Source organism: Rhinopithecus bieti, unplaced genomic scaffold (genome assembly GCF_001698545.2).
Source record: "Rhinopithecus bieti isolate Rb0 unplaced genomic scaffold, ASM169854v2 scaffold_9976, whole genome shotgun sequence".
NCBI lineage: Eukaryota > Metazoa > Chordata > Mammalia > Primates > Cercopithecidae > Rhinopithecus > Rhinopithecus bieti.
The window spans coordinates 680185-703410 of NW_016806761.1; the positions used below are offsets into that span (position 1 = coordinate 680185).

Genomic DNA, 23226 nt, shown 5'->3' on the forward strand with positions numbered 1-23226 from the left:
ACATGGTGAAACCCCATCTCTACTAAAAATACAAAAATTATTAGCTGGGCGTGGTGGTGTGTGCCTGTAATCCCAGCTACTCGGGAGGCTGATTTGAACCCGAGGGGCAGAGGTTGCAGTGAGCCGAGTGAGCTACTGCACTCCAGGCCGGGTGACAGAATGAGAATCCATCTCAAAAAAAAAAACAAAAAGAGAATACAATTTTAGTTTCTTTAAAATTATCTTAGAAATGTCTTCATTCTTGCTTTTTTAAAAAAAAGTCAATGATTTACTTCAATCTGTATCAAATCAATTTCATAAATGGAGAAATATTTTGTCAACTTTTCAGAAGGTAGTTTTCTTGAAAGGTAAACTGGTGCTTTTGTATTAGAAAAGAACTTGTTTTACAGATTTGGTGATAAAAAGACAAAAATCCATAAACAAAGGATGCAAACCAAGTAGAATTTAAGTTGAATTCAGGATTTCAAGTAACGATGTATAAAAGAAAGTCACTTACTATTCACAATTAGATCACTAGTGGTTTGTGGTCAACTACACAAATATGCAATTAAATCTACAACCAGCCAAATTTCCAATTTACTGTAATGTAACACTCACTTAAAGAAAAAAACTAAACTTGGACAGGAACATAAGCGACACACTCAAAACCAAGAGCGCACACACATAAAATAACTACAAGAGTGAGCAGAGATAGCTGGTTGGGGAACAGGGAGTCTATAAATGAAAATTTTCAATTCTGTTAACTAATCTTCTAGTATAAACTGATGATTATATGAAACACACCAAGGAGAATACATTCAAGTTAATGGAAACAAGTCTTTATTAAGTAACTTTTAATATCAGAAAAATAAAACTCTTATAATTCTCTTTACAGCAAATATATAATATCAGTGCTTTGGCCATCTTAAGTTAAAGGCCCTTTATCATAAAATATATGGTTTTAAATTTTACTCAAATTGAATTTATAATCCCTATGACTTCCCTACATATACATAACAAAAGAGTGTAGTAAAATTAGCAAATACTAAACTATATTGATAATTTATCATTCTTAGTTTGTGGTTTTTAGAAACAGTACACGCACCTAATATATGTCGATTCCTTGGCTTATTAGTTGCAGTGTACAATGCAACAAAATACAAAATACATGCTTGGTGAACATTCGTTCATATCTACAAGACGGCAGCTAGAGATTAGGTTTCAATACTGACATTTACTATCCTACAAGCAATTAGCATTACATCATAATATGCCATCAAGGCAACTTTTTTTATACTGAAAAAATCAAAATAAAAACCGTTATTTGTAAACTTTTATACGAAATGTAACTCTTCAAGTGGAAATAAAAAATAAAATTTGTCTATTTACTATTGAATACACATAGGATTTCAATTTTCATTATATCGAGAAAAAAGCTCTTTTGTGTTGGGAAAATAATGCTTCAAAAAATAATTAGTAGAAAAACCCACCAGTATAATGTTTTGTCCTTTCAATGCCAGCACAGATTTGGGAACATACTGAGGATGAAGTTATAGACATCCACAGGTGAAATGTACGAGTGTATTTTAAATAAATCTTCCTTGTGATTGGAAATAGTTTTGAAATGAAGTAAACTGATTGGAGGTTGTCACAGCTGCTTTTATGAATTATGCCAAGGGCATCATTATCCCTTTCCCCTTCCTCCCTCCCCTAAATTACTAAAAAAAAATATATTTATAATGTGCAAGACAAATATGGATTGAAAATAAAATGTTTCACATTTTGATCTATAGTCTAAAAACTAACAGCTCGAGCACACTAATGAATGGAATGTTCGCATCCTCAATTGTTAGCCAATATAGGTGCCATCCCAAAACCCTTCCTGATATGGGAAAACCAAGGTGGCCATTTCCACATTCACCAAGAGAGGCAATGGGCAGGAATTCAGCATTCCTGATCCACTGATCATACCAGCCTTGAGCACTCTGGGCGAGATGAAAGTCAATGTAGCAGTTTTTGTCCCAAATTATAACCAGTGATCTAGTAAACTGCCATCAGCCCTATTATTACCAATAAGTAATCACAATGCATTAAAAAGTTACTTGCAATCCTGCAGAATTAGGCATAAGTTGTTGTAAAATAAAAAACAAACAAACCTGTTTTGTCAAAACTGGCAGTGTAAAGAAGGCAGCACTGGAAGTGTATGAATCGTCTGTAATGCCAAGTACCCTCCATAAACTCTTAAAGTGGTTAGGCTTTGGGACCCACTGTTTTGAAATCTTAGACGTATACACTTTTCTCATAGGCTCACACAACCTATGATTATCTTCACTCAGCCAAGTTGGACTTCAGCTTTAGCAATTCTTATATAAACTATGTCTCTGGGTCTACAGGATAGTATTAATAATTCAAACCAAACTAATAGACAAGAGACCACTTAGGTTTAGTGTTACCATAGCAGCCTTTTATAAGTTTACTAACAACTTTAGCCTAATCCCAATAAAGCCTGATAACAGTCATAAGAAATCATTAGGAAGTTTACTGGGGGGTACCATTATACCCATGCCTTTACGAGTCCATATAGAGATATAGTATTTATGTATATATATATAGTTAAGAGTGAATTTGGATTGCCTGAGTAACAGCTGTCTGGCAAACTGGACATGATGGCGTTCTCTTTTCACAGATCTTGTTGGCACATTCCATGCAGAAGAGGTTGTGGCCACATGGAACTAGGGCAGCAATAACCTCATTCTCAAAGCAAATCACACAGTCGTGCTTTCGTCTTGATTCTGGAGGTGAGCTAGAGGTGGAACCACCATTGGAAGAGGAGTAACTGTTGGTACCATTAGAAAAAGCAGGGATGTATATTGGAAGGCCAACATGGTTGCCTGTACTAGGTGGGTCGCTCCTAACCCTCCGAGCAAGTGGGTGTTCTATGCTCTCAGGAAATGTAGGAGACAGACGAGGAGTAGATGGCTGACTTCCTCTGCGCTGAGTCTTCATGTTACCAGAAGGATCACTCCCAAAGCCAGAGAGTGGGTTAACTGGTTCAAATGGAGTCCAGATAGTTTGAGCAGATGTTGGTAAAGAGTCAAAGGCAGGAGAGTCAACTGCAAGGTCTTCTGAGCCTACAGATGGTAGTGTATCTCCAAACCAGAAGTTTCCTGTGCTAAATGGGCTTGTTGGACTAAAGTCAGCCAGCCTATTGCTTCCAAAGTAGGAATCTGTGGAGCCACTTCCTAGAGAACTGGAACTATCATTTCGATAATTGGATATCATTCTCGCGCGGCTAGGAGGAACAGGATTGGAGGAGAGCCACGCAGAGCCAAGAGTGCCACCTTCAAAGCTTACATCGGTACCATTGTAATGGAAATCATTCTCTTCATTGAGCTCTATATAGTTTCCTGTACGCATGGCAATATGCATTTCTATTTCTTCCCGTGCTCGGTCGACATTTTCAGGCATCCCTGTCACTTCAAAGACAGGTTCCTTATCTCTGCTCGGAGTTACTATGTAGGTGTGGGTCTGCTGCTGAATTCTTTTAATAGTTGCTCCTTTGGGTCCAACCACTAATCCTACCACACGATAAGGGACCCTGACTTGGACGGTGGTTTGACCGGGCAGATTAGGACTACATGACAATCCTCCCAGGGCAGGCCCATTTTTGTTTCGAGATGCACGAATCATGGAGAAGTGCTCTGCAGCTGAGAGGATCTCTCTTTTGGCCATGGCAACATCTTCTTTCCTTCCAGTGACAACAAAAATGGGCTCTTCACCACGAACAGGAGTCTTGATATACGTGTTTGTCTTGGCTCTCAGTGCTTTAATTTTACAACCTGTTAGAAAGAAAACATTTCATAAGAATCAACATGTATTTCAACGATACATATAAAGACAAATCACAGAATGTACCTTTTAAGCTAAATATCTGGTTACGGGTAAGTTTTAGAGTTTTTCACAAAGCTAGGAAGCGGCAGAGCCAGAAGTAAACCTAGTTTGACCTAAAATCTATGGTCTTTTTGCTAGTCCAAGAACCTCAATTTTCACAATTATCTTACAGAAGTTCTTAAACTGACTTCCACCTAATTATCTTATCGCTTTAACTTAACATTACTCTTTCCTCTGTAAAACTCAATTGATGACAAAAACACTGTGCTCATGGCTAGTAGGTTATCTCACTGCTGCTCCCACCAGTTAAATCCTAGGCCTGCTATGATTCAGTTTTGTTTATTCCCATGTTGTTTGTGCTAGGTGTACTCACACCAGTAACTGAATTATTTGAATTACTGCATAAACTAATGAAACATCAATGCAAAAAAGACGAGTACCTTAAAGAGTATCTTAAAGAAAAAAGCTGCTATTGAATTATGAATAGGTGAGATAGCTATAAAGGGCTGGGATAAAAAAAAGTAACATAGAATGATTTTGTATCATTGTAAAGTCCTGCTCCATTTAAAAGAAACAGATACTGCAGATTGTATGGAATGTGGGTGCTGGGTATGGTTTTACTCAAGGAATGCTCTGATTGACAGACACAATTTCAAACAAAAGGCCGTGACCCCAAATCCTAAGTATATTTAAGTTAAAATAAAACATCTAAGACACATGTGTATAACTTTACATAATTCACTTTAACCAACTTTTTTTTTTTTTTTTTTTAAGTAATCACAGATTACTAGTGCCAACTATGTTAAGATGAGAGGGTTTCAAACTGTAACTTAAGATGTCAAGTACACAACCAAGGCATAAAACTCTGGGGTTATACTTTTCAAAGACCCTAACTTGAGCTTGCCAGGATAGATGTGTTCTCATGAATATATCATACTATTCTTAGTTCATCAAAATAAAGAAGCTAGGTGCTATAATCCCAGCACTTTGGGAGGCTGAGGCAGGTGGATAACCTGAGGTCAGGAATTCAAGACCAGCCTGACCAACACGGTAAACAGGGCGAAACTCCGTCTTTACTAAATACACAAAAATTAGCTGGGTGTGGTGGTGCACACCTATAATCCCAGCTCCTTGGGAGGCTGAGGCAGAAGAATTGCTCGAACCCGGGAGACAGAGGCTGCAGTGAGCCGAGATTGTGCCACTGCACTCCAGCCTGGGCAACAAGAGTGAAACTCCATCTCAAAAAAAAAAAAGAGAAGCTAGGTACTACTGAAGCTAGGTGTCACAATCTGAGCATGTCTTTTTCTTAAATATTCCCTTCCTTTTTTGTCCTCAATAAATTAATATTCTCTATACCACTTTAGTCAGATGATGCTCTGACAGTCGTGCTCTGTCACCCAGGCTGGAATGCAGTGATATGATCTCGGCTCACTGCAACCTCCACCTCCCGGGTTCCAGCGATTCTTCTGCCTCAGCCTCCCAAGGAGCTGGAACTACAGGCGTGCACCACCACGCCCAGATAATTTTTTGTATTTTTAGTAGAGGCGGGGTTTCACCACATTGTTCAGGCTGGTCTTGAACTCCTGACCTTGTAATCTGCCCGCCTCAGCCTCCCGAAGTGCTGGATTACAGGCGTGAGCCACCACGCCTGGATGATGCTTTCTAATAAAGCACATGACCCGATCACTTTTTTGCACAAAGTGGGACTTGTTTGTTTGCCCTTCCGAAGCATTCCCAAGCCACTAGGTGTTGACTACACAGGTTGAGTTATCCCCTATCCAAAAACACGTGGGACCAGAAATGTTTGAGATTTTGGAGTATTTGCATTATACCTGCCAGCTGAGCATCCCTAATCTGAAAATCTGAAATGCTCCAGTGAGTATTTTCTTTGAGCACTATGCTGGTGCTCAAAAAGCCTCAGATTTTGGAGCTCCAAAACAAAATCAGAGGGTTTTTGAGCATTTAGGATTTCAAATTTTCAGATTAGAAGTTTCGGCCTGTATCTGCTTTTGTTCCACAATAGAAAATCAGTTAGAAGACCAGAGAGAACAACGAAACTTCCACATCTACTTATCATTTATACAGGCTAAATGTCCAGGAGATTCCCTCATTCAGCACAGCAGGTATGGTTTGGTGTACAGAATTGAGATCACTCTCTATTGATGCTTAAGAAATTCTGAAAGGGGTATATAAACACAGAACTGCTCATACTCTATACTTAGGGGAGTTATTATTTGGATATGTAAGTTCACAGTGGGCTACAACTTGACAAGGTGGCAAGAAGGCAGTCAGCCACAATTACATTCCTAACAAGAGACAGACGTTATTCTGCAGAAAAACACAGGCAAATTGCATTAAGGACAAAGGGAGAATTAGTCTAAGGGTCGGTCCCTTTCATTCCTTACTAATATTGACCATTAGAAAACTGAAAATAAATAAAAGAAAAAAAAAAGAAAAACAGAAATAAAAGAGAAAAAAGAAAGCTACGTAAAAATCCCTTAATCAAACACTTTTGATACTATAAGCAACTGCCAGTCACATCCTTAGTAGAATATTTTGTTAAATACCTAATAGGTATGTTATTAACTGAGGAAATATGATTGAGGGTCCACAGAACACTATCTAGCCTATGGTTGGTATTAATAAATAGGTGTTTAATGCATGGTTCATTGGGTAGAGGTAAGACAAATGGTTTGAGCATGGGCCACTCTTGAGACAGAGGAGAAAGACAGGCCTGGTCTACACCCAAAAGGATCATGTGCTTATTAGGTTTTGCAGATCAGGGAAAAAAGTAACAGGAAGACAGGAAAGCCAACCCTGGGTTTTTGTTGTTGTTTTTTGAGATGGAGTCTCACTTTGGCACCCAGGCTAGAGTGCAGTAACACCATATTGGCTCACTGCAACCTCTGTCTCCTATTTTCAAGCAATTTTCCTGCCTCAGCCTCCCGAGTAGCTGGGATTACAGGTGCCCACCACCACACCCGGGTAATTTTTAAAATATAGTTTTAGTACAGACAGATTTTCACCATGTTTGCCAGGCTGGTCTCGAACTCCTGACCTTAGGTGATCCACCCTCCTTGGCCTCCCACAGTGCTGGGGTTACAGGCGTGAGCCATAGCCCCCAGCCGCTAACCCTGTTTAAGCCACTGTCAATAAAGATAGAGGAAACTATTTCTTCACTTCCCTAAATCTTTTGATTATAGTACCCTAAACTCACATTAGGGATTATAGGGAAGCTTACCAATCATAACATTGTTTCCATAGGAACACATATTCTGAGTTCCAAACAACTAACATGATTTCTCAACTACAAATACATTCTAACACTGGGGACTACTCGAATAGATACTTTTTAAAAGGTGACACGAACTAAAGGAAAAAAAAACAATCTTGTTTTGTAATTTTGCAGGTGACGAAGGTATTAGTTTTTTTGGGTACTTTAAATTGAGTTTTATTTGAAAACTCAAAGATATTTTAAAATCATAGAATTTATAATCTCAGAGTGACATAAAATTCAGAAGCCATATTATAATACCATATTATAATATATTAGCCTATATTTTTTAAGTTGCTACATGGCACAAGTCACCAAAAAAAAGTAAAAAAAACCTAAAATATAACATTTTCTCACTTTCTTACACACACAAAAATACACACACACGCACGCACACATCACTCCCTTACAAATCAAAACAACAAAAACCCAATAAAAGGGTGAAAGAAACAGCTAACATCAAAGTAAATATACAAATGGCTCTGAAGATGGAAATTCCCATTTTCATGGGAACTGACCTATTATTTTCCACCTATAAGACTGTCAAAGAACAAAAACCTTATAACAATGCTAGTAAGAGTGGGAGAAAAGAACTCTCATATTTAGCTGTGAGAGTATAAACTACCCTCTAAGAGCTATCACAGTTATAAGCCCATGTACTCTTACATTTCTATAATCTTCTTGTAGAATTGATCCTGTAGAAATATGTGCACAAGTACAAAGTAACTTCTGTATTTTATAATTATTGAATTAGCATGAGGCTGGTACAGCTATATAATGGTATGCTATACACTTATAAAACTGGTTGACTTAGGGGGACAGGGAAGGAGGGAGGCAGTTTTCACTGTATATTCTTATTTTTTTAAATAAATTTTTAGTCATACATACATATTACTTTTCAAATAAATTGTTAGAAAAGAAAACAAATCAAATATACAGAAATGATACACTTTACTAGTCTTAGCATATTGATTAGACTTTTGGTTAGTACTAGTGATATTATTTTAAATTACAGTAGCCCCCTCCCTTATCTGCAGTTTCACTTTCTATCATTTCAGCTCCTTTCAGTCAACCATAGTCCAAATGCAGGTGGATATAGTACAGTATAAAAAGGTATTTGAGAGTAAGACCACGTTCACCTAACTTTTATTATAGTATGTTGTTATAAGTGTTCTATTTTATTATTGTTAATCTCTTATTCTGTCTTGTTTATAAATCAAATGTTACACAGGTATGTGCATATAGGAAAAAACATAGTATGTATATATAGGGTTTGGTACTCTGTGGTTTCAGGCATCCACTTAAGGTCTTGGGAAGGCATCCCTGTTGGATAAGTGGGGACCTACTGTACACAAACAGCAGGGTAAATGATTTCGTAGCCTCAAAGTTGAACAAAGTTTTGAAATTTAAAAATGTGAGGACTATACTTCTTATAGCTAGCGATAAAAATCCATGTATGGCAAGCTGTATTCAAGGTAATCAATGGGCAGAAGTCTAGACTAGACTGTTTAGAGGTCAAGAACTAATTTTATCTTGATTTGGAAGTAAATTCCCTAAAAAAAGAGTCTCCAACTTAACTCACTGGTGTAGGAACCCATTTTCCCTTCCTATATCACTGTTGCTGGGGCCACGTTTCACCTTAAAACCCTTTAGCTGCTGCTAGAACTCTGGTCCTCTCACTCCCTGATACAGCAAAGGATTCTGCCTTGCTTCTCCAGGGTAAATAGAGCTTTTCCTAGCCTTAGAAATTAAGACAGGGAGGTCCTCTGTTGCTGGGAGAGGGGTTGAAAGAAAAGAAATTAAAATAAAGGTAACCTTCAGTGTTTTTCAAACCACGGGTTGCAGTACCAATTCAGTGGGTGCAATCAGCATTTAAAAAAAGGACTCAATATGTTCCAAATGTTTCAGTGAAATATATAATGGGCTGCAATATAAAATGTTCTTTATCCTGTCAGAAAAGCTTAAAACCACTAGACAACATCATCTTTAAGGACACTTTCTAGTTCCATAACACATGTGAAATGATGTACTTACAACTAAGAACCAGTACAGTGACAGTGAAATGGAGGGAATGTGGCATTACTGAGAAAACCTGGGTTTAAGATCTGACTTTACAGATGAAATTTCCATACAGGTGAAAATGGTAATACTATAGTTCTGCTCTATGGTCACCTAAAGTAGCTTGTGTAGGCCAGAGAGCCCAGACATATTTATAACACTGAATTTTAAAAACCCATTATTTATTTTCCAGCCACCAGCAACACATCTTGGATATTTAGAGCAGGATTTTCAAGTTTTGTTTTGTTTTAAACCACAGTTCATTTAGATGGTAGCAAAAGACCACATGGCCTATCTATACCACTTCCCAATAGAAAAAGCACCATGTGGTAAAGAATTGAGTTAACATTTAGGTCACCAGTAATGTACAATTAAGCAGAAAATAAAAGTCCATGAAGCTGTTCATCATTCACCACTAAATCCTTTAAAAAGCTATGGTAGACAGTATGATAGGCAGAATCCTAAGATGGCTCCTCAAGATTCCTGGGCCTAGGGTACACATACTTTCAGTTAAACAAACACCAACCTACGCAGCCCCTGTGAAGGGACTCTGCAAATATAATTACAATCCAAATCAGTTCACCTTAAAATAGTAAAATTATCCAGATTATCTGGGTGGGCCTGACCTAATCACAAGTTTTTTTTAAAGCAGAGGTTTTGGCTGATTGTGGTGGCTCATGCCTGTAATCCTAGTACTTTGGGAGGCTGAGGCCAGAGGACTGCTTGAGGCCAGGAGTTCATAACCAGGCTGAGCAACGTAGCAGGACCCTGTTTCTACCAAAAAAAAAAAAAAAAAGCCACGTATGGTGGTGTATCCCTGGAGTCCTAGCTACATGGGAGGCTAAAAAGGTAAAGAATTGCTTGTGTCCAGGAGGTCACGGCTGCATGGGTTATGATCACACCAATGCACTCCAGCCTGGGCAACAGAGTGAGACCCTGTCTCTTAAAATAATTTTTTTTTTTTTTTTTTTCCTAGCATGACTCAGAAAAGAAGTCAGAGAGATGTGCTCTGGCTAACCTGGAAGAAGAAAGCAAACAATGTATGTTGTAAATTGCCTATGGTGACCCCATGACAAGGAACTTCAAGTGTCTTCTAGGAGCTGTGAGCTAGAAGGAAAATGGAGGTGGAGGTCATCATCCTGCAACACCCATCCCCCAGCCCCTGCTCAAAATGAATTTTATCAACAACCAGCAAGCTTGGGTAAGGACATGAGCCGCAGATAAGCACTGCAGTCCTTGATTTGAACGCAGTGAAACCCTGAACAGCACACCATGTCTAGACTTCTGACCTACAGAAATGGAGATGATAAATGTGTGTTGTTTTAAGCTGCTAAATTAGCAGTAACTGTTACAAAGCAATAAAAACTACTAGAGATTCTCAGAGCCCTTAAAAACTCCACAATCACTGCCTCAAGAGAGCAGAGACTAAAACGTTAGATATATTACATTCTTATTCAATACCCTAAAAGACATTCTGGAAGTCTCTCAAGAATTATTATAAGTAGCTTTTGGCCGTGCGTGATGCCTCAAGCCTGTAATCTCAACGCTTTGGGGGGCTGAGTGAGGCAGGAGGATTACTTGAGTTCAGGAGTTTGAAACCAGTCTGGGCAACATGGCAAAACCCCGTCTCTACAAAAATATAAAAAACTATCTGGGCGTGGTGGTGCACACTTGTGGTCCCAGCTACTTTGGAGGCTGAGGTTGGGAGGATCACCTAGGATGTCGAGGCTGCAGAGAGCCGAGATCGTGCCATTGCATTCAAGCCTGGGCAACACAGTGAGACCCTGACTCAAAAAAAAAAAAAGGAAAAAAGAAAAATAGAATTAGGAAGCAGCTTTCAACATAAAATACTACATTAAGGTGTTACAGTAAATATGGAATTGCCAACAGTTCAATTAAAGTCCAAAAATATTTCTGTCCTTTAATTCCCTATTACCTGCTTTAGTTTCCTAATGCTGCCATAACAAGTTCCCACAGTGGCTTTAATGACATAAATTTATTATTTTTACATGTATTTGTTATTTTACAGTTCGGTGGGTCAGACATCTGATATGGGTCTCAACAGGGCTAAAATCAAGGTGTTTGCAAGGGCTGTGTTCCTTGCAAGAAGCTTGAGGGATCCAGTTCCTTGCACATGCCGGTTGTTGGCAGAATTTGATTGCTTGCAGTGAAAGGACTGAGTGTCCTTGCTGGCTGTCAGCTGAGGGCCATTCCCAGCTTCCAGAGGCCACCACCTACATTCCCTGGCTTGTGACTCCTTTCAGTTTCAGAGTGAGCAACGGAGGCTGAGTCCTTCTCATGCTTCAAATCTTCTTTCTCAGATCTCAGACCCAAGTGGGAAAGGTTTTCTGCTTTTAGGGTCTCATGTGTTTATACCCAGATGATCATCCAGATGATCTCAAGCTCCCCAAAGCAAGGTCCATACCCTCAATCGCATCTGCATAAACACCTGCAACATTCCTTTTGCCAAATGAGGTGACATATTCAGAGTTCCTGGGGGATTAGGACATGGACTTCTTTGGGTGGGTAGGATTACTCTACCTATGACATTATCTTTCTCCTTTCCTTCAATTATTTTCCTTTTTCTTCCAAGTATCCAGCTTTTAAATCCCAATTCAGGAATAGTGACTCACTGCCAGGGCAGTGAATAGACATAAGGTAGGGTCAGGAAAGGTTTGGGGAATCATAAGCATTGGAATAGGTGAAGGGATAAAGCTAAAAATCAAATAAGGGCTGGGTGTGGTGGGTCACGTCTGTAATCCCAACACTTTGGGAGGCAGAGGTGGGAGGACTGCTTGAGGCCAGAAGTTCGAGACCAGCCTGGGCAACATAGTGAGACGCCCATCTCTATAATAAACAATTAAATATTAAAATAAAAATATCAAATAGGGAGAAAATATATAAGCCAAGTGTTTACAATGACTTTTACTAGGAGATTACGTTTATGCTGGGAGATTAGTGGTTTGGTACGTGATACACAAGTAGTAGTGGCTTCCACTTATCCTAGGTGTTCCCAGCAAAATCACTCCTTGGGTGAACTTTAAGAGCATTTTATCAATTGTGAGATAAAGTGCAGCCTAATGCCTGAACTTACCATTCACATGTTAAATTCCCTATAAAGATGCTAGTGTTACTTCCAGGTGGTATAAATGAACCAGCATCATTTCTGCTCTCAAGCTCAGTCTAGAGGGAAATGAGTAAAGCAATACTGAATACGAGAACTGGTTTAAAGGTACCTACAAAGCAGTAGGTACATACAAAAGGAGATGACTTTACTACTTACAGTAAATAAAAGAAAGCTTTAAAGGCATTTGAACTGAAGCTTAAAGAAAGCGGTTTTGCCAGATGGGAAGGAGAGCAGAGGGAACTGCAAGTGCAAAAGCAGGGAATCAAGAGTACGGGATGGCACAGTCAGACAACTGGGTTCAGTAGTGTGAGAACTTCAAGTCACTGGAGGGTAGAATGGCAGGGATAAAGCTGGATGGGGAGACAGAAGTCTTCGATGTCAGGCAAGGGAATTTTGACTTTATCGTAGACTAGAAAAAATTGGAGGTAGAAGGTAACATAATCAGATATGCATGTTAAGACTAGTAGGAGCATAAAAGATGCAAAAGAGACAAGACGGGGCACTCACCGCAAAGCCTATCACAATAATGAACAGAAAAATGCTGAGAACGAAGGACAGAATGCAAGTCTGGGGCTATGTATGACCACTGTTATGAACATCAAGTACTTGTGTTGTAGATTTTGCAAAAAGGAATTTGTTTTCTAGAAACTAAATTCATTATGTTTTCCATTCATTTCATACATTAGCTATAAATATAAGGTGACTGAAGAAAGTTCAAACCCTTACAAGCAAACACCAAAAGCATCGTGTATGTATTTTCACTTTTGGTAGTCCTTGGGGTTTTTCTTCAAAAATTTCCCAAGAGGTTTTGTTTTGAAGGGTAAAGAGAGGGGAGTTAAACATCTTGAGTAGCTCTTCTTACCTTCAAGAAAAATAAAACTCTTCGGCCTGAAGTTAAGTCCTTACCCCTTTCTGCACATTAAGTGGCCATAACCTACCTTCTCTCAGACTTCATCCCCCAAATATGTCTTGTTCCTCTTCTATCTCTGCTCAGGTATTTCCTTACATAACCTGGAAAACCCTCCTAGTATTCCTTTTCCTCCCGGAGTTATCTGAATAACAAACATGGCCATTTGGAAAAGATAAAACTATGTGTAAAAGGCTCCACGAACTCAAGAATAATACAAACATACGCACAACTCATTATTACAACTATCATGTATGAATCCTTCAAGGTCCAGTTCAAGGGAAACAATATAAGGAGCAAAAAACTGACTATCTGCAGGACTGGGAACCTGCTGTTTCAATGTTAGGGCAAACTATGATTAACGATACTTCCTTCATTTGTTTTTCGCAAAGATTAAATGAAAAAATGTATTAAACATGCTTACTACAATGCCTGTTATTCAGTTAAGTACTCAGCCCAAATTGTCTTAATTCCACACGCCTTTCATCATACGATTTTCCCCTAAAAACACATCATTTCGGGAGGCTGAGACAGGAGAATCGTTTGAACTTGGGAGGCGAAGTTGCGGTCAGCTGAGATCATGCCACTGCATTCCAGCCTAGGCAACAAGGGTGAAACTCTGTCTCAAAAAAACCCAAAAACCAAAAAACAAAAACAAACAAAAAAACCCTAAATCATCTCACAAGTTTCATGATATATAAGAATGAATGAGGGGGTCGTATTAATAATTTTATACAAAATAAGGTCCCTTTCCCCTGGGAATAGTCTAGACAGAATATTCAAAAGTTCCTTTCATTTTATAGAAGCACATAAAATACTGTATTAAGGTGTTACAGCAAATATGGAATTGCCATTAGTTCAACTAATCAATTCTAGTATTCTATCTTCAAAAACTGGTATCAGCTAAATCCCAGTAAGAATGTTTCTTGTGTACACAACATAAATTCAACATTTTAAGTAATAATTTAAGAATGCAATGTATTCCTAAATGCACAATATAAAACTAACAGCTTTCCTTTCTAGGGTTCAAGTGGCCTCCTTGTAGCTATTTTAAGTGAAGAATATTGTTTGTCTCACTTTAGGGATTACTATGACAATACTTCAAACAGCTTCATTTATGTGATTTTAGTTTCATTATCAGTATTCATATAAACATTTAATGCCTTCAATCAAGTAGCATCTACGGTACTTCAAACAAAAGTGCCAAACAACTTGAGGTTGACTGGGTCCTTAAATAAAAAGCTGTTTGGATGGGTGTGGTGACTTACGCCTGTAATCCCAGCACTTTGGGAGCCCGAGGCGGGTGGACTGCTTGAGCTCAGCTTCGGCTCAGAAGTTCAAGACGAGCCTGGGCAACGTAGTAAAACCCCGTATCTACCAAAAATACAAAAAATTAGCCAGGTGTGGTGGTGTGCACTTATGGTACCAGCTATTGGGGATCACTTGAGCCTGGGAGGCAGAGGTTGCAGTGAGCTGAGATTGCACTATTGCACTCCAGCTTGGTCAACAGAGTGAGACCCTGTCTCAAAAAAAAAAAAAGGCTGGGAATAAAGGCAAGAGGGAAAAAAACCCCAATTAACACAATATGGAAAGTACAATGATAAACAATGAAATGGCAAGTTTATAATTAAAAAATTCAGCTCAATAAAATAAACAGGAAGTATTCCATTTTGTTTCAGGTACTTTAACCAATATTAAGAATGCAAAGATGACCAAGATTCAGTTCTACCTTCACTGACTTGTATTAACTTCAAGTTCTAAAAGTATTTAGTGACACATGTTCACGTACAGATAGTGACCTATTTTCTTTTCTTTTCTTATACTGCTGGTTGGTGACAGTAGTCAGATCTTCTATAATATCCTTGCTGATTTTTGTCTACTTGTTCTACCACTTACTGAGATAGGCACGTTGAAGTCTCAAACAATAACAGCTTGAGACCTTGGGTAAGTTGTTTGTATCTCTATAGAATTGTTTATCTGTTTGGTGGAATTAAGAAAGGATTAAATGAGATGATACATGTAGTTTTTGCACAGTGCCTGACACAAGTTTGTTATTAAAAGACAAGTGAACTGATTTTTATACGGAGTTAACATTTAAAAAAACTCCTAAAGATAAAACATATTATAAACTTTGCAAAATTGAGAAGATTTTGCAAAGTCAATCTATCTAACTGGTAATATGAAATCTGGTTTACTTTTATGTAATTTTAGGGACTCCCTTTGGACAAAAATCAGAATATAAGAACTGTGATAGACCACCTAGTTAAATCTCATTTTAGACTTGAGGAAAATCGAAGCCTAAAATTGTCCAGTTATAAACTAGTGACCCCTAAACCAACATTCTCTCAAGCTGCCTTATTTTCCTAAATCCCAATAAGAATATTTCTAGTGTATTTTTAGGAGTGGAGAATTCCCTGCATGTACAAGGTATTTTTAAAAAAAGAAGTTAAATTAAATCTAAAACCTCTCTTTTTTCACTTATTTTAGACAAGATAATAAAAAATATTTAATGAAAATGTTTATTATTTGGCCTTTCAGTAAACCTGAAAGAAAAAACCAGAAGAGGGTGTTAATTAGAGATGAAAGGCAGAAGTTTTCCTAACTGGGGAGCTTGAAATTATGTTCATGCTCTTTAGAGAATGTTAACAGAAGCCTCAGAATTATCTATTTGGGTACCTACCATACAATGGTATTAGATTCATTTGTAAATGATTATCTTCCAGACTTGCTTAGTTCTTTGCCAGGAAATACATTTCCAAAGCTCTGATTTTAAATAAATTTTAAGACATACTGTAAATTTAAAAAATATAATTTACGTAATTTATTGGTATAGTCTAGGAAAAGCTTACCAAAATGACATTTTTTTGGCTTTAACTAGCATTTGTTCAGAGTATAAAAGAAATTTAGTAGTAAAAATTTACCTCATCTGATATATAATTTATCATCTCTGTACTTTCAATTGTACTGTCAATTTCTACTAATGCTATCTTCTCAAACTTGATCCTTACAACAAATGAGGGAAAGGGAAGAGAGAAACCTGAAAGAACAAGTAGATGAAGTAGGTTTTTTCCAGAAGAAAAAACAGGCTCAGAGAGGTTAAGTGATTGTCCAAGGTCACAGGCAGCAAGTGGCAAAACGCAAGGTTTCTAACTCCAAGTTCAATGTCCTTTCCTGCATTATACTAAATGAGACTGGTAGAAAGGCAGAAGAGAAGGCAAAGGGAAAGGGAGGCACAGAGAAGGGAAATAATAATAAAAAGGTGAGCCCCAAATGCAAATATACACTTTTACACTGGTAACCATTTTGGGAGATCTTTTCCAGTTGTTTGAAGCCATTCCCTCCCCACTTCCCCTTCAATCATGTTCAAGACCAAATTCTTTATGCTTACCTTCAACTACATCTGCAGTTTTCATTGAAGGATTTTCTTTATTATTTTAAGACTTAGTCTTATTATTCCATGATACAACTTTACTTGTGACCAAACCAGGCTTCTCTGCATGCAATGATGAATTGTAGTCTGCACTTATTGGACAAGGGCAACAAACACTTGAATTGTCCTTACATCTCAAACACTGGCACGGAAGAGGTCTTATAGTTAGTGTAACTCAAAATTCTCAGTCAGTTATAGAACAAAGACTTGAACTACTCAAACAGTATTAAACTATGCATACATTCAATTTAGTATATCTGGGTTTGGTAATCTTAACATTAGAAAATTATTTTCAAGGCTTAAATACCAGATTTAATCTTTGTCTCTATACAGTAACTAATGGTAGCATGGAAAAAAATTTAAAAGTAAACCCAAAAATTATGGTATACAAGCTATTTGGGAAGCATTAAGAATGCAGTTTAATAAAAAACATATCACTTAAGGATCACCTGAATATCAATGGAGATTTAAACATAATTATCTGTGATCTATTTGGAGCTTCTTAAAAGGCGTTTTTTTTTTTTTTTTAAGTGCAAATACACTCATTTAGTATCTTATGAACATTATCTACTTTTTCATCTTGAGTTTGGTTACAAATTCTACATGGCAGGAATGACACTGTTTAAAATTCTATAATAATCCTATAAATTATAAAATAGGACTGTGGTAGTCATCATGGCTCTCCTTGTGGGCACATAGTTGTAATGTACTTTCTCACCCATTTGAAGTTAGGTGTGGCCAGACGATTTGCTTTAATGAAATATGAGCAGATGTGATAAGCATTACTTCTGGATCTAACATTTTAAGACCGGTATGTGCTATGCCGTAGTCTTTCATCTTCTGGCACAATGGTAGATCAGTAACACTGGAGATGGCGGCTGCTGTTGGCCTGGGTCCCTGAATGACTAAAATGAGCAGAGCCCCTACGAACAAGAAATAAACCGTGGTTGTTTTTAACACTGAGGTGTCAGAGTTCTTTGTTAACCACAGCGTAACAAGCCCATCTTGACAGAAGTGCCAGGTATCTAAAAGGCATTCAGATATCCGTTGGTTCTAGTTCTGTTACATTAGAAGAATACAATGAGTGAAACTATCTGCTAAAGCCAAAAAAAGCAGACATGATTAAATGGTGGTTCCAAATTAATTTCAGATTTACCTTAACAAAAGTAATGTGCCTACCACTTAATAGTTTCATATATGTCGATTTCTTTGTGTATCTTCCAGAGTCTCTACAGGAATTGTAGATACGATTATGCCCAGGCGCAAAAGAGGGATCTGAAGCCTAGGGAATTTACATGACTTGTTCAAGATTACACAGTGAGTTACTGGTATAGGAATATCTATTTCTGATTTGGCTCTTTCCAATATACCACAGCCGAACAGAGACTCTTACAGGCAGTTTGGTGTAGCTACAATACGTATTTTTATATTAAAATACACACACTAAAACATTTTTATAATCAGCTTAAGGCAAAAGTATTCAAAACCAAATCAGCGATATATTAAGCACTACCTTATAACTAAATGCTACCTTTCCTTAAAAACTTACGCTGTGAAGAACCACCTAGAATTCCAACCCATAAACATTGTTTGAAAATTTTCTAGGTAGAAATCTCTAACAGACTAACACAAATACTTGGTTTCCTGGATCATTTTCAGGTTGCTGGTAACCAAGGGGTACAAAATACACCCTTGAACTACCACTTCATTTCCCATTTCCTCCCTAGTGAATCAGAATAGTTCATTAGCTGAATAAGGCAGGAAGTAAGGCAGTAGATTTCCCCACCCATTTGCAAAAACAATTACAATAATTGAACCCTTCTCAAGGGTCCCAGAGCTAATACAAACCATTATTAACAAAATTTAAATTTTAAAGCCTAGAAAAATTGTAATACTTAATTTTTAAAGCTAGTGTCTACATATACACATTTTCTGAACTACAAATGACAGTGAATTTTTAGCTAGACACATTAGAACTATATTACAATTATAACTGTGCCTTGTGGGTAGCAGAGACACCAAAATTTTATCAAGTAAACTAATTTGGATAGTGATATTTTAAATTATGCATACTAGAAATTCAGTATCCTACGATTAGGGCACAAGTTAATCCAAAATACTAACCTTCCAGAGCAGAATGCTTCAATACTGAGGCGGCAATGTAGAGTACAAAGAATTTTATTTCTGATGTCAAACTATACTAAATCCAAACTCCACTATTTGAGCAAGTTAGCTCTCAAAACCACAGTTTCTACCTCTCTAAATGGCAGTAACCACCTAGCAGGGTTAAACGGCAGTGGTAAAGCACCTAGCATAGTACTAAGCAAAGAGAAGGCCAACAATGCACCCTCATCCCCATAAAAGAAAAAGACACTGTGCTGTAGCATCATTCTGAAACTATTTATTATCATGAAATATGTATTTCTCCTTGAAGAGAAAATTTATGTACAGCAAGACCAAGCTTTCTCTTTTTCTCGTATAAACCTTATTTCAGTTGTGTTAGAGCTTGAAGGGTGGTTCCACCCTAAGAAATTGGGAAGACAACTTGAAACAGTGTAAAGTATTAATCGTTAATAAAGAATTTTATGTTTTATAATGTGTAATATATTAAGCACACTTACTAGTCATACATAAAAACCCAGAGATTGGGAGTATGCACATTTTTTTGGACAGGGTGGACAAAAGAAGCTAGAGATGACTTTTCTAGACTATGTGGCTAGAGAACACACATATCCCATCAATTGAAGTCTAATGAAAATAATGAAAGATACACATTTATCCTAATAGTAATATAAAATCTTTGGTTACAAGTCTCTAAACAACTGAATTTATGACATTTAGTATTAATTTATAATGTAGTTAAGAATGGGTACACAGTTCTATTTTAATTCACTTTTTAATCTAAATGGATATAAATGACTGTACAAACTGGAACAAAAACCTGCTGACTAAAATTAGACCTGTTAATCACTGTTAATATGTCTTGCAGGTACTATACTTAAAAACAGAGACGTTCTAAGTTTGTAAAATTAGGTCTTAAAATCTGTTGTCAGGTTTATTTTTGATGTCCATATTCCAAAACTTCTTTGATTATATTCAGTTCCTGGCTTCATTTTACAGTACTGTTGTTTCACAATAGATGCAATGCTTTAAAATACAAGGCCAATTTAACATTTACAAATGACCATATGCTACTGGGGAGTATAAATTCGAGGTCAAACACTCTGCCAACTTTCATCAGTATCAAAAGCGGTAGCTTGTGTTTAGGAAAACACTGAAGCTCAGAGGCCATCTACATGAGTTGCTAGCCTATGTGACTCAAATTCCATTTGTCCTGCTCTTTGCTTCAGAGCTGAAGTCATAAATGTCTCCATCTGTGACATAATTATTTCCAAAATCAATTAAGAGATGTCAAACAGAAAATCATGGCTTCAGGTAATACATAAAATGGCAGAAATGGATAATTTAATCTTAAGGATGAAAATTTAGCTCCTTCAAAGCAAACAAGAAAATGAAATGATTTGCCCTGTTTTCCTCACTTAGGACAGGTTCTCTCCAATGGGGAAATATCATACTGTAAAAGGATGTAAACATTAGAAGTTACTTAGTTCTCCATAGGAGTAAGCAAATACTTTACAGGTTTTATTACTATGCTGCTGGGACATGGGGGTGGCAAAGGGGTCAATGATCCACAAGTTGAATGGTTCAAAATAGCAAAAGGACCAGATTTTCTGCTTTTAAGATAGAGGATGATGACATACTTTTAACAGTATTGTCAACTCCGGGAAAATACAAGGTTTAAATGAAGAGCCAGCGATTTGTCTCCATGTCCTAAGACATAATTAAATTCAACATTTCCTTATTAATCAAATAAGCACAGCCCTCAAAAGAAAAACTAAGGCTTTATCTCATTTCCTATCATGTAATAGCTGGTACAAAATAAAAACTTGGAATTCACTTCACTTTTAAAAAACTGATTTCTATAAAGATTAACAATGTACACAAGGGCCATTCTGCAGTGCTTTAAGGGGTGTCTACTACAAAGAAGGACAAAAGTTTGTATTAAACTAAATCTTTAAAATATGTTATCTTGTCCCTCAGTAAAACTGGCACGTAAATGGTTTTTTCCTTTGTTACCCTAGACTGTTATCATAAGCACACTGAAGCAACTTGTCCTGAGAAGTGGCATCTTCATATGGCATTCAGACTTCTTCACATTCCGGTGTGAACGCCTGCCTTCCGCCTTTTCCACCACTCCCCTTTACAGACCTCAGGTATCAAAACAACACTACTTGGCAATTATACTTAGAAGATGGTCCTCCACACCACTCCTCACATTGTTCCTCCATAGTTTTTCAATCTCCATTTGTTAAACTCCTACCTACCCATTTTCCAAGGCCCTCCATGGTAGATGTTCTCTTATCTGAGACTCTGTCACACTAAATATACTATAGTTAGTGCCATTCTACTGTTAGACTGTTATCTTCTTAAGGGCAGAAAGTCTGAATTAACTTCACATTCTCAACTCAATACTACAAACTCAAAACCTGGCAAAATACAAGCTTGGTACATAGCGATTCCTCAGTGTTCTTACATGAATGGTCAACTCATTCTGATGCAAATTGAGATGCTGTAATTTTATCCCATGTAAATAAAAGTTTTATCCTGGATTATTACTCTAAGTATCGTCAAAACCAAACAAACCAGGTATTTGAAACTCATTAACCAGAAGAACGACAAACATAAGCTACCTTTCAATTGAAAGGTCCAGCTTTGAACAGTGTTGGTAAGTGCCAATCATCAGGCAGTCTGAAATAAGCTATCTCCTTTATCCAGATTTTAGATGAGTTTTTATTAAAATCCTACAGATAGGAAAGAAATGAGCCAACTCTCATATTTGAAACCACCATTTCGACAGACCTCTTATTTATGTGTACTTTAGACCACTTGGGAAAGATGAGATCATTTAAGCAGCAGCGCCATCATCTCGCTTTATTTGACCCCAACAATGCTCTCAACCTAACAGTAAAGAGGCATGCATCAACCAGGCTAAACCATATTGTCATGCGGTGGCAGCAGGTAACATCTGCCCCTTTCATAAAGGTTTTAAGCTCCCATAAAGAACTCAGGACCTTCCCTAAAAATGTCGGATACAGAGGTACCCCAAGCATCCCCTTCCCCCACCTTCACAAATCTACTCCTGGAATCTGAGACATAGGTCCTTTGTCTGAACAATGTGGGAGGAGTCTGTCTGCAGTACTGGTGTGCTGGCAAGTGAAGAGGAGAATTAACTGAAAACTGTATAAACACAGAAGTATCTTAATTACCTTAGTGTCCAGTTTTTCTTCATCCTGCACACTGAACAGTTTCAAAAGACAGCCCGTGTGTCAGTGTGTCTTTCCGAGACTTGAAACGTATCGAGAGGAATACAGTAAGATCGGCGGCAATGAGTTGGGCTGCTTTTCCAAAGCTGTTTCGGAACAGCGGAGGGGCAGGGGATGGCGGTGATACCGACCATTTGAACATCCCTTCCCTCCCCAGTGAGCTCTGTCTACAGGCCTCCATTTCTGTCCTTTTCTCCATCTGAACAAGTTCTTGTAAGGGAGGCTGAACGCTTTTAAAAGACACTCGGCGGCGCAAACTTGCAATCTCGAAGGTTTCCGTACCCAAGAGCGAACCCACAACTCCTCGAGCCCGACCTTTCACCACCTCACTGAGGTTTCTGGTGCCACGCCAGCCTGGTGTTCCACGAATACAGCCCAAGTAACGTGAACACCACCGGACTGGGTCGCCCGAAAACTTCACACTTTTACCAGGCAAGACGAGCGAAAAAGCGTGGGTTTTCGCAAGGTGACCCATCTTCACATCTGATCGACCCTCGGCTCCTCCCAGACCCCTTCGGGGTGGACTTAGGGCCTCGCCGGGTTTGCCTTTTCAGTCCCACGCTCATTTCTCTCGTCTCCCCACCCACGCCCGGGGGCCATGCCCAGCTGGACCTCCCCCCCCCCCGCACTCACCCTGGCGGCCGACGATCTCGGCGACGTGCTCGGAGCTGGGCACCGGGACGCACTCGGTGGTGTTGACGCTCTTTCTCCGGAGCAGGGCCGCCTGCTCCCCGTTCAGGGCGGCCGCCGCCGCCCCACAGCCGCCGGGGCCGTAGGCGTGGGACAGCATCGCCGCCATCATGCCCTGGGCATCGTCCCCTCCGTACAGCACCCCCGCCGCCGCCGCCGCGGCCGCCGCCTCCCGGGCATCGAAGCCGGCGGCGGGCAGCAGCACAGACCCCAGGGACCCGCCTGGGATCGGCTGGGTCTGAGAGGCGGTGGCCGCGGGCGGCGACAGCAGCAGCAGCGACGACCGGTCCTCCTCCTCTGCTTCCTCCAGCTCCTCCTCCTCCAGCAGGTCTCCGTCCAGCTCTGCTTCCTCCCCCTCCTCCTCGTCCTCTTCCAGCTCCAGCTCGGCCGCCTCCGTGGCCCCGGGCCGGCCGGGCGGAGCCCGCTCCTCTGGAGACAGCCCCGCCGCCCGCCGGGCCTGGCCCTGCGCCGCCGCCGCCACGGCTC

The 23226-nt window shown here is 38.9% G+C and overlaps 1 protein-coding gene across 1 annotated transcript in view; it reads right to left on the reverse strand.

Annotated features, from left to right (window-relative positions):
* Positions 1 to 796: 796 nt before the first annotated feature.
* MEX3C (mex-3 RNA binding family member C) overlaps positions 797 to 23226 on the reverse strand; it is a 23646-nt gene continuing 1216 nt past the window's right edge. The window contains exons 2-3 of the mRNA XM_017877557.1: positions 22684 to 23223; positions 797 to 3818 (exon numbers count right to left, since the gene is read on the reverse strand). Of these exons, the coding sequence (XP_017733046.1) occupies positions 2593 to 3818; positions 22684 to 23223 (1766 nt within the window). The 3' untranslated portion in view covers positions 797 to 2592. The remainder of the gene's footprint in view (positions 3819 to 22683; positions 23224 to 23226) is intronic.